Raw genomic sequence first — 18,374 nt, 5'->3', positions numbered from 1 at the left:
AAGGAGACATTTGCCTTAAAGATTTGTCTGAAAGAGAATGTAGTATAAGAAAATGAGGTACAACAGGTGTCACAGGTGTTGAAGATTGCTGTTCAGAATCTTCAAGATGTGGTCGTTTACCTATTGACTGTTTTTTCATTAGTTTATTTAAGTTTTTAGTTGGAGGATCCATAATAAAAAAAATATTTCAGTGCTCACTGACCCCACCCACCATGGAGCCCTATGAGGAGATGCACTACAATACCAAACGACGACACTGCAGCAACGTCAGGGTTTTGTGAGCACTATACCCAAATGCCACCATCAGATACAATGTCCACAACACCTTTTGAGAACATCCAACACTGGTACTTGGTTGACCCCAGCCCAATATGGACCAGCTGATTGACCAAAGGGGGGCCACCCCAAGCCTGCCTTTAAATAAACCTTGAATTACAGTAATTCAAGGCCAAAGTGGTGTATTAGGGTTGGACCTCTCAACTACCAGGATCCTCTCCTCCCCTTCACGAGTTATCATGCATGGTGAACACATGGGTAGACGTTTAGATCTCAAAGGAGGTAAACTGAAAGAACAGAACCTTCCCTGGAGAGAGAGATGACAGGAATTCACACCTAGGGGTTGGAAAAGATTCAGAGGAGAACAATAAAGATGATACCTGTGATGAAAAGGTTTTCATACAAGGATAGGTTAAGATCTCCAAAATTGTTTTCTCTTGATGAAAGACTTGGTAGAATATGACTGAGCTGCTTAAAACACATTGATACATCATTTTTTTTCTTTTTTGCATTGAATGCAAGAATGGTAGGACTAAGAGACACAAATACAAATTTTGGCACTGTAAGAGTTATCTTTAGCTAAGAAAACTATTTTTGTAGGAGGGTGGTTTGCTTTTGGAATGAGTTGCCTTCTAAAGTAATGGATGTAGTTAATTTAAGAGGGGTTTCAGGTCAGGCTTGATAAGCACTTGAATAACAAGGGCTGGTTTTGAATGTTTTATTTTTATTTCAATGTATGGTTTAGAAGATGAGATGACCTAGGGGGACCAAAATGTCTTTTAATTGTTCTTAAATTATATATATATATAACATAAAAATTATGTAATAACTTTATTCATAATTTTTACCTTTCCACTGGTCCGAGTTACTTTGTTTATTATGTCAGCAAAAACTACATACTGGTCTCCTGTTTCAATTGACATTTTTTTCCACTTGAGATTCTGTCGGAGTCTAACATAATCTCCTCTGAAAGGGTGTGATACACTGGAAAAATTTAGTTTCACTAAAACTTAATATGAAACACATTAAATATATATTACAACAGGCTAGTGTAATAAACTAAAAAACATTCATAAAAGTCTAATATGATGTTCTTAAAAAGCATGTTCATCCATTCTGCACACATTAGCATGCAACTCAAAGGCTATTATTAGATCACAAAAAAGTTATACAACACACTGAAATATAAAGAACGTAGTATAAAACCTTTAAAAAAACTTGAATTATTTAGTGGTTATGTCGGAACGTACTGAACAGATATGTTCTTATCCATGCTTTTGATATTAAACAGTACTTTCACTAGGATATCAAACAATTTATTTTATGTCTAGAAAGAGTCCCAAATTTGATATGAGCTCCAGATACAAAATAAAATTTGAATTTACAGATATATTCTAGTTTAATTATTAAATAAAACATTTGAAATGTAAATGTCAAAGATTTAACTTTATTTTTCTTTTCAGGTGTTTTCTAAATTAATGATTTTATTTCTCATTTTATGCTTTTCTCATTATAAAAACATTTCACCATACTTGCATGAAAAAGACAGTTACTTGACTTTCCACTATGAATGTATCACACAAATTGTCTAAGAGATGTTGCAATATACAATTTTCGATCTAAACCAGTAAAATTCTCTGTTCATAAAACATTAGCATAAAAATTGTAATTAAAATATCATATTGTTTTCCAAATAACTAATGTTTCTTTAAGAAATAACTTCTGAATATACTACTTTGCATATTCATACATTACTAACCTCTTAGGATATGAAGCTTTTTTATCTTTGAAGATCAAACTAGCTGTAACTTTCTCTCTCATTCTATTCCTAGAAATCTGATCAAATCTTGATCTGTACTTATGACACTGTAATATAAAATTATACAAGCTTTAGAAGTTCCCAATGTAAGAAAATGCTAAACTCCAGTACATCAAGTCATTACTTATATAAGACACAAAAAAAAAAGAAAAAATGAACAGCTTAAATAACTATTAATGCATGTTTATTTAAGCAACAAGATTTACAAATGTCCCTGTTGTTATTTACAGTTATACCAATTTCCATCAGAGACTGCCTAACAAGTGAGAAACTGGCCTTAAAATACTAAAATCCAACATCATAACCAAAGCCAAGCTCTTCAACACACACTTGCATACACATCACTCAGGTGACTCCAGTCCAATATCAATTGTAGGGGTATGGAAGCTCCTGGCAGGACCTAAACATTATGTTTTGCTGACCTGTCAAATGCTGGCTGTGCTGCCTCCTCCCAGAAATTTTCCATGCATCATCTGTAGGCAGCAGCAATGTTATATTCTAGCTGTATGCTTTATAAAAGAAGAGTAGTTCTGCCTGACAGGGAATTTATTTTCTCAATCAGGTAGCAGATGGTGACAAGAACCAAATTTTCAACATTCATTTTTGTTACCCTCAAGAACCTGCTGCCCTGTTCAAATGTATGTGCCATACTCACAGTTATGTTGACAGAAAAAACAGCTGTCTGTTTTTAGATATTACATATGAAATACATCAGTGTTTCCTGAAAGACAGCACCTTTAATGACAAACAAAAGTGATACTAACTTATGAACAGTTATAGTGAAGAAAGAAAATGACACACGTAAACAACATGACCTATGTCCAAACTGAATACAAAGGAAACAGAAATTATACAAAAGTTAAAAAAATATTGATAAGCACATTCTTTTAATTTAGTAGCTCAAAATTCAATGGATAACTGACATAATCATAAAGATCGTCCACTTCATGAAATTTCATATGCCAAAGCATCCCTTTATTAAAGCTTAATATTTGCAAATGACTTTCAAAATACAACAATTTTAACACGAATTAAGAAATTCATGTACATTTAATTTAGTAATGAATATGGAAAGTCTGCCACAAGTTATCTATCTATGAATGTCCTTGTCTAAGCATACCCTCCATTTGTGATACAGCTTCTTAAGGAGTTGGCTTGTTTCTTCTAAACAGACGGGTGTTGATGGCCAGTCTTTACACAGTGGTGATTCTGAAGGGAGATGTCTGGAAAGCCATAGCAAATATTTTCTCCTCTGTATACGAAAAAAAGACTTATTTAGATTGTAACATATTTAATAAAATTGTCTCTAATGGAGCAAGGCTTTCTGGTGGATAAATTAAATTTAAAATTAAAAAAATACAAAGATACAAGTAATAAAAAAGATGAAAAACGTGCTTTCAGGGTTTGTTCCTTCATATGATGAATGTATTAGCAAATAAAGAATATGAAAAACTAAAAACTCATGAGGTTCTTCCAAACTTACTTGCTCAATTTTTTTATGTAATTATAAAATTCATATATATTCAATGCCAACAAACTCTAGACATATATCTTGAGGAAGAAGTTTCACAAGAAATTAAGAACTATAAATGAATTGGAATTTTCAAACTTATAAGCACCTTATGCACACGGGCTAAATAGCTATGTCAGAAACCTCCAAGGTTGAGGTATAGCTATCCCTCATTTCGAGTTAATGACCAAAGGGAAGACAACCAACCAGCCAGCAGCACCCACTATCATTAAGTTTTTTCCTGCTATTCAAAGCTCATAAAGGTATTAACTGTCACTTTTTTAACATACCCACAGTTGAAAGTGAGAAGCATGTTCAATGTGTCATATCCACTAGATTCAGCCTGACACATTATAAAAAAGTTTATATTTTTTATATATTTTTGCAGTCATTAATTTATTTTGATACAATACAATCAATCAGTAAACATTTCTATGTATTTCTATTATATGATATACAGACAGAAGAATAGTTGGATTCTTTGATTGAAGATCTATTTTGAAAAATCCCAAAGTTCTGGTACAACTGTATAGGCTGGTGAGAAATTGACAGATGTTACATCAATTTCTGAGAGAATTCTATTTCTCTTTGTTTGTTGTTAAGCACAAAATTAAACAATAAGTTAACTGTGTTGTACCAACCATGGCTATATTAAAAGCTGGTATTATAATCCTTCAGACTTACCAGACTTACTAAGCATGTTGTTGAAAGACTGACTAAAGATACTGATGCTGAAAGTTATACATGGAGCTTACTATGGTTTTGTGCTGTGAATAACTAAACATAATTTCTATTATATCTGTCATGTAACAACAAGCCTCTTTAGAAATCTGAATATTTAGGTTAGCATTTTAAGAAGCTTTCCCCAAAAAATGATAACATGCTACTTGTATGAAAACAAATTTAACAATATGTATGGTTCTTATAATTATAAGTTAGTTAAATCAAGCATGAATATATTTGACCATTTGTCTGTCAATGCTCTTTTATTTATTAAAAGTGACATAGGTGGTGAAAATATGCTTTGAAGATTTATTTCATAAGCTCATCATTGTGGCTTGATAACATTTAAATATAGTGATTTTAATGCCCAAGTTAAGTACCTAAACATTTCCTCATGTTCTTAAAACCAATTCTTAACATGTTCAGCAGTATTGATGCAGTGTCTGTAACAGACCAGCTCCACTGGAAAATAAAGTGTTCACTGTAAGGTGAATCTTGACTGCATTAAAGTTTAACTAATTATTTATCATCATATTACTTTCCAGTAAGATCACAGCTAAGCCCTGAGCTATTAAAAATAATTGCTTATACCATCACCAAATTCCACCATGCTTAAATGAGAGAATAAGATATTCAGGGAATTAAGCCTTATTTGGTGTTCACTACATATGAAACAAGTACATATAAGGAATAAGAAACTAATGTTAATATTATAAATTCACAGAATAAACACTTTATTTCAAGTTGACTAATATTACATATTAAGAATATTTCACTGTAGTGTTCTTGAAATATTCTTGTTAAGACAATTTAAAGTCAAGAAATAGCAGTTATAAAAGACAAAGTTACAGATCATTTAAACAATCACTTTAATTCTAGTGCATAACAAGTCAACATATTTATCTTGAAGTAAAACTTGTTCAAGACACCAAAGAAGAAGTGTCAAACCTCTGGGATAGTTCACCACTGTATGGCAAACTGTCAAGAAAAGAAATGACAGACCATTAAGTTGTGGTTGATAATATGCTCACTAATAAGCCTAAAGCAAAGTGAAGAGATAATTTGTGACTTAAGATCATAATAATGATGTTAATAGATACAATAACATCTAAAAATTATGAAAAAAAGCTGGGTGGAATTTGCAGTAAGCCAATCAAAATCAAGGAGGTTCTAACAGTTGCCAGTCTGTACCAAAGATGAGCCACCAGCCATTTATTCTCTCTGTTCCATCCATACAAGTCTCAGTTTCCAAGTGGGTGTGGCTTTATTCTATAACTAAACTTTGAAGTCTTGTTAAGTATCAACCCTTAAGTATTTGAAGGTGAGAAGATAAGATTTCTTGTAGATACAATATTTGAATACTGTATGTGGTATATGGTTATTAATGCCAATAAATGTAAATATTTTCGTTTTAAAAGTCTCTGGCTCATTTCTTACTGTAATATAAATATCCTCAAGCTGGTGACCTGTGTGAAAATACCACTGATTGTATTCCTGGCATCTGTAAACAGCTACTTTGTGTAATGAGTAACTGTCCCTCAAATAGAACTCATTATAATGTATAAGCACTTCTGTTTGATGACAAAAATATGATTCATCTAATGAAGCCATATTTTTTTATTAATAATATTTAGTCAATTTTATGTTATTTATACCAATTCATTAGGCTTTTGCATTTTTGGTGTTATTAAAGGTTTTTGAATGGCAGACCTACTTTCTTAACTTATCTTGTTATGGAAATGATAGATTGTTGTAGGATAATGTAGACTTTTATTTTCGGCTAACTACTTGTGTTAGTGTCATAATTTGTCAACTTAAGATTTTTGCCGATATTATGTTTACCTAATGTGTTGTTCTTGATATAAATGTTAACATAATTTTTTAGACAGTTCTTATAGGTATATTCATTACTTTAGGTGTTTATGCCACTAAGGATGTAGTTAAACATTCATCTATAATTATGCTTATTTAAAACTCTGACAGACATTCCTAGATTAGCACTTTTAGAAACTTTCTTTGAATAATTTAGTGTACAAATAAATGGCTACATTTTGCTATCCTAGAGACATAAAAACTTTTAATTTAAAAATAAAAGCTGTTCTTTATTTTTCAAACTCCTATATGTACTTAACCTATGATCATATATTTAATTCCAGCCTATATTCCACTTTTTTTTTCTGACAAGTACCAGTAATCAAATTGTTCAATGTTCTTCAACAGATTGTGCAGTTAACTTACCTTCAATATATTTCTCTGCAATCTGTAATCAACATATAGTAGCACATCACATTTTTATATTACAAATTGTTTCTTTGTAAGTCCACACAGTAGGCATGAAAAATTAGTATTAGTGTTTGACACACAAGCATAATAATGTTCTTGGCATTTATAGAAGAACGAAATGAGGATGTTAGAAATGAAACCTGATCAAAAAAACAAAACACAACTTAACAAAACGCTCTCAAGCATTACAGAAAGATAAAATTAAAATAGGTATGAAGGCCATGGTATACATCATACATGCTGAGATCATTATTCTGCATGAAAAATTGCACAGTGCTGCTGATATCATTGATATTTGACTCCCAGATATGAAAGAGACTGATAACTGCATATAGGTATGGTACAGAAAAATGGATCCCAAGGCACACCAACTACAAAACCAGTGAGCAAATTTTAATGTTCGAACTATGTAAGTCAATGTCAACAATTATGCAAATCATCACTACCATCCCACAAGGATCATTGGACCTTTTTCATTCAGTTTCCAAAGATATACCAAAACAAGTAGTTGGTGGATTGCCATTCAAGATGAGCACACATGCATATGAATAAAGCAAAGTAAAAGGAGAACTAATCACCTAGCTTATGGACTGGAATTTTTCTGGAGTATTGAAAGACAGCTGAAAATCCTATCTTGTATTAACAGGTTGGTTTATGGCTAAATTCACACAGTACTTTTCCATAGACTGCAAATAACATTACCTTACTATAGAACATTAGGCATGTCAAAGACAGCTGAAAAAAAATTCTCAAAGTTTTAATAAGCAAGAACAATGTGTCTGTGAATTGTAATCAAGATGCCAGTGTGAAAAATCAGACTAGCTGAGCATAGAAGTTAAAGTTGGACTTGTAATTTTGTAAATGGCCTAACTATCATAAGAAGTTCACTTTTAATTAGGATTTATCTATGAATAATTGAATTCATAGGAAAAATGTTTTAATACATTTTGATGAAACTACATGTACAGCCACTACACATTAGGACTAGTAATTATCTTAAAATAACTTCATATGTTTCTTAATAGTGCAGAAAGCAAAACATGACAGAGGATCTAGCTAAAGGAAAGTACAAAATCACTAATCACTTTATTTAAATAATGCAGGAAGAATCAGCATAGTGGAATTTAGTCAAAACTGAGATATTACATTATTGACAATAACAAGAAACTTGAACATTTTATTTCTAAAATAATACTTTGGTTGCTCATAGAGACACTTTTACAGTGTATTAGCTAGTTTATGATAATAATATACCTGATGCTTTTTATAGTAAAGATAAACTGACAGTGATGTGCAAGTGAGTTTTCTCATGTCTATTACCCCTAAAATATCATGGTATTATATCAATACATTTTCCAAAATTAGTTTGAAAAATAATTATCAACAAATGTGAGGGTAATAAATATAATAAAAACACTCTTAATAAAACTGATATAATGTAGTCACAACTACATGCATGATACAGTGTAAGAATTCTGCAGAACTTGTGTGACTTTCTGTTCTAGATTTGAACATAATTTTCTGTCTTTTATTATATTTAGCCCAATAAACCATGCTTAAATAAAATACTTTTACAACTGGATATCTTGGTTTGTATATTATAAAGACACTCTGGGTGACTTGCTTACTCCTTTTCAAAAATCTAAATAACAGAAATGCAAGTAAGTATCCTAAAACATTCTCTCTTAAACAGAATCTAGTCAAGATTTAATAAATAAAAACATTGACTAGAAGATAATGACACATTCAATAAATATGAAATGTTAATATAATATATATATATACACATATACATAATAGTGTTTCAATTACATCTTAATTTTCTACAATAAATTAAAATTATAGTTCTTGGTTCTCTGTTTTCCATTATTATTTATTAGTAATCGATTATTTACTTAACTTATCTGGTGTAAAAGTTTGTCAATAAATGAAATCTGATTACATTTCAAGTAGTATAAAGGTGTTTTTTTGTCTTCTTTTTGGTGTACCACATGGTTGTTTCTTTCTTGGAAATCTACAGAACTTAACTAGTATATCTAGAATTATATGACTAAAACAATAATATACAGATATAAATCATTTTGACTTTTTCAACAGTGTTAATAACTCCTTGGTTAATTAGAAAAGTAAAATCTTGTATTAAAATGACTTGTGGTTAAGACTTAAAATTAATTTTGCCTGGCCAGAAATGTTAACTGTTTTTTTTAACCCACTAATGTGCATGGAAAATCCACTGAATAAGCAAATTTTAATATGGTGCATGAGGGTATTCATGCATAATAAAATAACACAATTCAAACAACAATAAAAAAGTGTATATGCTAAAAAAAGGAAAATAAACAAAACTCACAATATAAACCTGAATAGCATACATCAAAACTCTTGCAGCATTCTTCCTAAAGTATCGGTGATACTGTTTCCTGACCTATGGGGCATCAATATTTAAATAAAACAAATGTTTATTGCATAATGAAACAAATATTCTTCGTTTTCCTTGTGCCAAAAAATTTCTGAAACACAACTTTAATATCATTGACTGACAACAGCCTATCTATGCTGTGCTCCTTGAAGGGCTCAAACAAGGATGAAAACAAATTTCCAGATGCAAAGATCAACTAAGGAGATGACATTAAATCACTTGGGCTAACTGAGTATCATTTAATGTTGATAAATAATAATTACAAAACTACATATCATAATCAAGATAATTAAAAATCTGCTGAATTCTGTGATAATGATCTATTTACTTTTATATATTTTCATTCTCACAATGAGAAAACCATCAGATTACACTTCTTTGCTTGATGCTGATCTTATCAGGTTTAAATATTGGTTGGAAAGTGAGATGGATAACTGAGACTACATAATAACAGCATGCTTCAGGCAATCGTCTTCTTCAGAAAAGTTTATGAAAATAATTCGACAAATAAAGAGAAACAAAATAAAAAAAAGGGGAATAAAAAAAATAAGTGGTTGCAATCCAGTGGGCTGTGTTCGTATGAAACTTATTTTGACCCCAAATCTCCTTGATATGAAGTTCTCCTCTCACCTTCCAACCGTAGAAATAGTTCTGGATCACAAGAGCAGCCAAGTTTCTCCCTTTCTGTTCCTTCAAGCTGTGAAATCCCTCTTGTGTCTTTAATATCAAATATATTTGTAGTACACTGTTTACAAAAACTCTTCTGCACAACACAACTAGAATGCAATCATAATAATTCAGATTTAGAAATAACATTGGATCATTTGAAATATAGTAGAATTGTAATTGACACCACTGCATAATCTAATATGATAAAAGCTACTAACAGTCCATAGGATTTTTCTGGAAAAGACATGACTGTCTTTTTAAATATTTTGAAAACTATTTTTCAGCAAATAGATAAGAATCATTACTATTACTTAAGATCACAACATGTGATCTTATTTCAAAATACATATATGAAAACTGTATACTGTTTGCATTGAAAATTATGTATTCTTTTAACAAAGTTGACCACTAAAATTTCTTAATAAAATTTAAATTATGCTATTTTCATTTTATGTTTACTTTTCTATTGTTTGCCCAACATTTGGGAACAAAAACATTTTACACTGATGCATTATAATGTTTTTTTTGTGAGGGTTTCCTATACCTTGTATTTAGATGATGTATCACAATTACAATATTATCATAGGCTTCAATACTTTACCATGACTCTCCTTCTCACTTAAGAATAAAAATGTTTGGTTTGTTTGAACAAATGATAAATGATGAATAATATGAAACAACGGTAATATACAGTCTATGTATATATTAAACAAACATTTTCATTATTAGAGATACCTGCTACAGCTTTAGTTTAGAACATATACATTTCAAAACAAAAGTGAGGTAATATTAATGTAAGTAGACTGTAGTAGGAAAAATATTACAATATGTGCAATATATATCTTCCTTCTAACCACACTGTGCTTATTTCTGAACAAAATGAACAGTATGATACATATTTAACATATTTGTCAAAGTCAAAATACAAAATAAAAATATTGTGCACAGAATTAAAGGAAAACATAAATAAAAGCACCTTCCATCCTCGATAATAAGCAGCTATGGTAGTGACTGCTTTCTTCTTGAGAAGAAACTGTTTTCTAGCCTGAACAGAACAAAACAAAAAAAAGGGAATGCTGTGCAAAGTAAAAAAAAGAAAATATACAAATAAACTGTACAAAATATATACGAATTTAAAACAAAAATAAAAAAATAAAAATTACATTTCTACATTGAAGCGTAGGAATTATAGTTTTTTCTAGTATTTGGATCAATGAATGTGTGAAAATTCTAATTAGAGTAAATACATGATCTTTCCTAAATACAGCATTACACTATATTACCTTAACTATTAAAGAATATGAATATCTTTTAGTTTTCTTTAATTGAACCTAAATAATACTTTCAGTAATTGCCTATAAATACTTAACCATCATTGAAACTTTCCATGATTTTTTTAAAAATTAATTAAATTTGAATAATTTATTTTAGTGATATCCAATCAATTAACATTTCAGAGTATATTTTGAGTGATCTCTAATTAATTAATATTTAAAAGTACATTTTAGTGCACTCTAATCAACTTACTTTGAATAATACTTCTCAGTGTCCTCCAAGCAACTCACCTTCAATAACACTTCTTAGTGATTTCTAATCAACGCATTTTGAATAATGCTTTTTAGTGACTTCTAAATAATTTATTTTGAATATTGCTTGATGACTGTCTCTAATAAGTTCACTTTAATAATACTTTTCAGCAGTCTTCAGTCAACTCACTTTGAATAATGCTTTTCAGTGGTCTGTAATCAGTTCACTTTGAATAATACTTCTCAGTGTTTTTTAACCAACTCATCTTTATTAATACCTGACTCTCAGTAATACTTCTCAAATAAATCAAGCTTTAAAAGCAGTGTAGGAACAGGTGAGGTAATTGCCCCAAGACCGAGATTAACTGAAGCCTCTAAAGCCCATTCAACTTATAGAGAATTTATAAAAAGAACAAAACAATTAAAGAATAAAATAAGGATAAAAATAGAATGGTAAAATAAAAGTTGTAAATGAATGATAAAAGTAATAACTGAATAAAGTTTTATCTATATGTTCACAATTTGTATTAAGTATGCTATTATATCCCTCAGAACCATCTTCTAACAGGTAAATAACATGGGTATGTTTTCAAAAATGCTGTAGTTGATGTACCTGCATAACTAATCTATTTACAAAATACATAATTTGTCATTAAAATCATAGCTGAGATAAAATATAGCATCAGAATTAAAATGATTAATAAACATTGATCTTAACTTTTCAAACAATGTCTGTGTATTCAAAAGAGACAAGTTAATCACTTACTCTGTTGAACTATAAAGACAAAAACTCAGTGGAAATATTATTGTCTTTTATTATTAAATTAGTCATATTATGCATTGAAAAATGATTTGGTAGTATTATGTTAGAATTTAAGACGTTTTCTGAAACTGCTGCAAACTAAACAAAATGCAAAACTCATTCCCTCAATTGGCGAGTTTTCATTACTTTTTTTTTAAAAAAAAGACCTATAAGAAACCTTTCAATATAAACTGTAACCAGCATTGAATTGAAATAACTTAAAATTTATCCAGTAATATTTTATTTAAAATCTACATTTTAATATGAACCAAATAATTAGCTGACAGAGAAAGGGCCACAGATGAAAAGAAATGAAATGAGATTATTATACATATGCAACTGTGAAAGAAGGATCAGTGGATGGAAAGAGGGATTTCCAGAAAATCATCTAATCCTCAAGATGTTAGAGACTTGAATATGTTATGTACTGATGTTAAATATCATGTTTTATTAATCTGATAATAAATAGCTTTAAATAATATATTTTTCGTAAATTTTTTAAAATTAATCTGAAAACATTTGGCCATATAATGTGCTTATGGAATAATGAATGATATTTGAGGAAAATTGTAAGTGGGTAAAATAGAAACAAAATTTAACATTTGGAAAGCTGTCATCAATAAGTAGAATAAGGAAATGAAATTATATTCACCAATGGACTAGAAAAATATCTTTATAAAGTTATATGATAAACTAATTAATTTTTAAAAACAGAGTATTGCAGGGGCTAATAAGCTCTGAAAAACTAAATACTATCAGTTTTAATGTAAAATGATAGATCGTTAGCATAAGAGGGCATGTGTGTTATCTGGTACATTTTACATCATGAGCCACACTACTGTAAATTGCTATAAGACAAATATGTGCAGTGGAAAATTCTTCATTAAGTCAGTTGTGTATCCCTTAAGACTGAAGGTCTTTGTTCTTTGTGAGAGGAATAATTTGTCACACACACAAGTGATAAGCTCTTTTAAAATAAACCTTTCCTTTTGTATTATTATAGTAAAAACAGATAAGACACCTTTAAAGAAGAAATGCAAGAAAACATCATCTAGGTTGTGCAATTCACCTGTGTATATACAGACATCTATGAAAAGACAAATATTACATAAAGGCTTACTAGAAAAGGAGTCCATACTTATAGACTTATGATCTTACCTATAAGAACAAAATGCAAAAATTCTGGATATGTGTTGAATTTTTTGATAGAAACAGCAAGACCTATTATCAAAATGTGTATAATGGAATATAAAAATATGTATGCCCTCAAAGAAAATGGACAAAACCAAAGCTTGAAAATATGCAAACTAACAGAAGAATCTCACAGATAGTGCTTGTTTGTTTTTTTAATTTTGCACAAAGCTACATAAAAGCTATCTGTGCCAGATAATGCTTAATTTAAACAAAAAACTTAATTAAAGTGGAAAATTTAAAAGTATTTTACATGAAAAATAAATAATTAATAAATAATTAATTTTTATTAACAATAACACACTTTAAATAAGATACTAAAATACTTAGAATATATTTTTCATTCAGACATTTTTATAGCTAATACGATACAAATACTTATTGCAACTACATAATTGTTTGTTAAGGTATTCCATGGGATAATGCTCTGATGTGTACCATGTACAGAAGGAAAACTGCTTGAAGGAAACCTTGTGTAAATAGCATGAGATGAAATAAAAGTGAAATGTATAGATGGAAGAAAAGTTATGAATTTTTTTATTCGGAGTAACATCTTGTTAAAATAAATAATATATGAAAGAACCAGATAGTTGAGAAGATATAACTAGTATAAAGACTATGCAGAATATATTTGACCTAATAATGAGTTAATAATAAGAGTAGTTAGGAAATTTAAGCATGTAAATCTAAAAGAAGTTAGGGTAAACAGAGTAAATATTAAAATAAACTTTTAGAAAATTAGAAAATAATAAATATTAGATAGATAAATTAACAGCAAGAATTGTATGTAAAAATAACTGTTAATAAGTTATTTCTGACCAAAATGAAACTAACTCTGTGGATCAGAACTAAAAATGTAACTTCTAAACTAAGGAAGTTATCTGCAATACTATATAAAAATTGACAAGAACATTTGTTATGCTAAATATAGTACTACAAATAATGGCAGGATGAATATAAATGTAAAATTATATGAGAATGTAACATGTAAAACATATAGCATAACAAATGGTAAATGAATTGGATTTTAATGTTGTGTTTTGAAGAAAATAGTAAGATTTTCCTGTGCTATAACTTCAAAATAGGCCCTTATTGCTTATGTGATGCACCATATTTACCAAAATTCTGCAATTGTATCAAAAATTACCATACAATCATACTACTTATAAAACCAGCTCTACACTGACATCAGTGGCATAACTACTCTGCAGCATAGACCACAATGTGAAGGGTGGGGGTTTGTGTGCAGAGGGCACAACAAATGCTAGACAATATATCATACGTTTATACCAGGGATTTTCAACTGGTGTTTTAGTACCACTTAGGAAGGGTAACTGGCAATGCTAGCCTTTCACTATACCACACTAGTGGTAGTAATTCACAATATTATATTGGTATGCTAAATATTACCATAAAGAAAGATCTTGCAAGCAAGAAGTCTGGAGAGGAATCAGAAGACAACTGACTCAAGTATGTCATGGAGGATGCAATATAATTATTGAATGATACCACAGCCAGGCAAAAGAATCTAAACAAAATAATCAATCAACACCACTACTGATAAAACTGTGAATTTTTTTATTGACTGGTGATGGCAATAAATAAATTATGATCTAATTTCCATCTTCATTGACCTGCCATTATGTTATTCCTATCAAATCACAAGGCAACATTTCATCATTTTTTCATATTTTGAATAGACACACATTTTTCCATCTGTGGTTAAATTTAGAACATTGAAATTCAACTGGTGAAATGTTTGAAAATCAATTGTTGAAATGATGTTTTGCCAATTTCTTGTTCTTTGAAACCTGGAATTGTTTTTTGCACAACTTAGGTTTGTTCAAGCTAAGGATTTTTGCCTTTGAAATAAAGTCAAAACAAGACTCAAAACCAAAAAGGCTATACATCCAATACTACTGTAATCATTCATAAAATGTTTATCAGAACTTTATTCAAATACAGGATTATTTTCATGTGCAACATGTCTGATAATTTATTTCAAAATCTACAAGCTCATCAGTGTAAAGACCTAAGACTAGCTTTCCATCTACATAAATACAACATCTAGTCACCTCGATTCTGTACCACAAACTAAAAATACAATCCAGAAATTTGCGGAAAAGTACTATTTAACAGTGTCTACTTGCAATACCCTAACAAAATAGTTTCCATCCTCAGCAGCAAATCCCAAACAATGACACACCTACCCATCTCCTTTCAAGTTGTGTAGTTCTAAGAGGTAATGGCTTAATTTTATATATATACAGACATACACACACACTTTTACTTTTCTTCAGCCTCATACCACAAGCATTATCAATATGAAAGGTTTAACATCTTGGTAATGCAAGTGGGTTTTTTCGGGATACACCACTCCTCCAATATTAAATTTTGGAGTATTGAATCTACAGATCCCTACCAAATAGGACTGCTAAGATTAAAATCACGTTTTAGATTATAAGCATCACCAAGCCATATGTGACTCTTAGATTTTTGGTTGCTAGTCCCCACCCCTTTATTTGTGTGAAGCTCTTCCCATTAGATCTTTCATGATGATCCCCTGGTTTCCTTTAGTCCTGACTCCTATTGATTTTGTGTCAAAAAATTTAAACCTAAAGAACTGTTATGAGAAAAAACGAAGCAAAAAACTTTTCTCCTTTCTTGGGACTTTTGATATCAAAAATATTACACCTGTAATTTTTGGTGAATTGCTAAGTGGTTATTCATCGCTCAAGTTTTGGACTTCATCTGCAGATACAAACCAAAGGCTTTTCTAGTGCCTGAATCTACCAGAAAACTATTGAAAAGAGGAATCCTTCTTTAGCCTAAAATTCTGGAAGACCTCAGATACCCTTGCCATCCATGGAATTCCTACTCACTAGTACATTATCAATCACCCAAGCACAATAGCAGTCTACACAGTTTATGTGAGAAATGTGAACTCATCCATATCTACCCAAGAAATCTATCAAGTAGCATTTCTCATTAAATCATAAGTCAAGAGCAGTGAGAAGGGAAATTGAAGACCTCTGAACATCTAAATACCTACCAGGTAACTGACCAATTAACTAACTAAAACCTTTCTGATGTAAGCTTCTTTGAGAAAGGTAAGTTAATGTTTTTGATTGTCTAACCACATTCTGTTGTATATAATTCATGGAAGTTAATGAATTAACTTAAAATGTTTCCTTACTTGTTTGTTTATTTTACTTAAGTTACTGTTCTTGAAATTAATTATTTATGTATAGTAAAATGTTTTTTAATAAATACTAGGTAGCAGGGGTGTATATCCTGGGGGGGATGGAGGGTATACATCCCTCCCTTCAATTTATGTGGGGGGTATGGTGCATACAACCACCCACCCCCCTACAGTTTGGTCTGTTGAATTGTTTTATTGCATCACAGGCCTACAAATTTTGTGTTTGTTCTTGTGATTCTCGTGTTCTTACCAATTAAATTACATAATTAGGCCTGGATGTAGGCTTTTTCAGTGGCCAAAATGTACATCTTTAATACTGGTGTGCTTCTAAGCTTTTCGATCTAAGCGATAATTCATGAGTATCAATCAGTAGGCCTAAGTATACATGCAAGTAATGTGGCAACAAGACTACTCTGTGACTGCATGTTTACAGCTTTCAGGTTCAAGTAATCAGAGGCTACCAATTTGCAAATTGAACAGTCCACATAAGTGGTTGCAAAAATCATCGCCCCCATCGGGTGTAAAAAATCTATGCCCATGCTAGAAAGATTATTATGAGCACTTCATGAATAAAATTTAGATATATAAAAGAGTGAGAAAAATGCTATCTATTTATATTAGTTTTCACCCTTTAGACAATTATTTATTATACCTTTCCTACAGCACAGTAGTTAGGCCTACTAGACATGGTGTCTACATAATGGCATAGTAAAAAGTAAATTTTTCAATTGCATAGCCATTTTTACTGTATTATGAATAATATGTTTATGAAAAACTGTAATATATGTTTTAAGAGATAAACTAAATATATACTGTTTTATATTTGAAACTTCTGTGTTAGGTTTGGTGATATTTATGAGTTATTAATGCTTATATATAATAGTGTAAGGCTGGCATAATACTATCCAGTAGAAAGAATAGAGTTAACCTAAAACTTTACCATTCTTATTTACATTAGGTAGAATATATATATTTTACGCCATTTTTTGCAATACTTATTGCATCATAACAAGCAGATTTGAAAAATTCATAAAAAAAACCTAAAAGTAAAAATATTTACTTAATTTTACTAAAACTCTAATAACATATTGACAATCCCCCTCCACTAAAATATATTTGTTGACACTTTGTAACTTTAAAATATAAAGACCTTTTATGCCATAAATTTTGTTGATTATTTTATTGCTTAAACATTTGATAATTTTTCTGTTTTTAATTGATAACTTCTTCTATTTTGAGATACTATCCTCCCCTATATATATGAAGCTGGTGATGAGCCTGTATATTAAAGTTCTAAATGATAGGCATTTTCTTAGTTACACATCCAATCTGAAAATGAAATATCTTGCATACTTAATTCTTAATATCACATTCATTGAAGAGAGCCATATTCGTTTTATATCTACAATAAATGAAGAGATAAGTAGGTTATATGTAATATGCTCTAAAATCCTGCATTAATTAAGGATTCCCAGATAAATATTAATAATCAATATTTATTAATCTAAAGATACTGATTACACAGTTACAAGTATGCCATTATTTAATATATATAGCTTATGTACAATTATGTTGTTTATATAGTTAATATATTGGGTTTTATATGTTATGTATATAATATGCAGTTCTAGTTTCGTAGAAAATGATTATCTAGTTTTAATAGTTTATATATACTGGATTATATACTTCAATATAGTAAATTCAACAAATATTTAAGATTTAACGATTTATTATTGTTTTATGCTACTTAATGTATTAATGAAGTAAATAAAGTTAACTAGTATAAGTATTTATATAAAGCTTCCACAGTGACAGTGATCAACTAGGTGAAGGTGAAAATACAGCAATTAAAAAAACTATTCCAACATATATGGGACATTTTAAAGATAACGTTATAACAGATGATTTTAGGCAATTTATTTTAACTTCAGAATCCTGCAAGTAGATCATACAT

The 18,374-nt window shown here is 30.0% G+C and overlaps 1 protein-coding gene across 5 annotated transcripts in view; it reads right to left on the bottom strand.

Moving 5' to 3' along the window:
• The window catches only part of Myo95E (Myosin 95E), an 88,194-nt gene that overhangs the window by 17,941 nt on the left and 51,879 nt on the right, over nucleotides 1-18,374 (bottom strand). For 2 of the 5 annotated variants that reach the window (XM_076500140.1, XM_076500142.1), the window contains exons 15-19: nucleotides 10,676-10,744; nucleotides 8,962-9,036; nucleotides 3,216-3,347; nucleotides 2,036-2,142; nucleotides 1,125-1,260 (exon numbers count right to left, since the gene is read on the bottom strand). In XM_076500140.1, coding sequence (XP_076356255.1) covers nucleotides 1,125-1,260; nucleotides 2,036-2,142; nucleotides 3,216-3,347; nucleotides 8,962-9,036; nucleotides 10,676-10,744 — 519 coding nt within the window. Of the gene's footprint in view, nucleotides 1-1,124; nucleotides 1,261-2,035; nucleotides 2,143-3,215; nucleotides 3,348-8,961; nucleotides 9,037-9,660; nucleotides 9,748-10,675; nucleotides 10,745-18,374 lie in introns of all 5 variants that reach the window. The other 3 variants (XM_076500144.1, XM_076500143.1, XM_076500145.1) reach the window with 3 other exon arrangements.

This window comes from Tachypleus tridentatus, chromosome 4 (assembly GCF_004210375.1).
Source record: "Tachypleus tridentatus isolate NWPU-2018 chromosome 4, ASM421037v1, whole genome shotgun sequence".
Taxonomy (NCBI): domain Eukaryota; kingdom Metazoa; phylum Arthropoda; class Merostomata; order Xiphosura; family Limulidae; genus Tachypleus; species Tachypleus tridentatus.
Note: the sequence above shows the minus strand (reverse complement) of the source record. Positions and strands in the feature narration are given on the sequence as shown.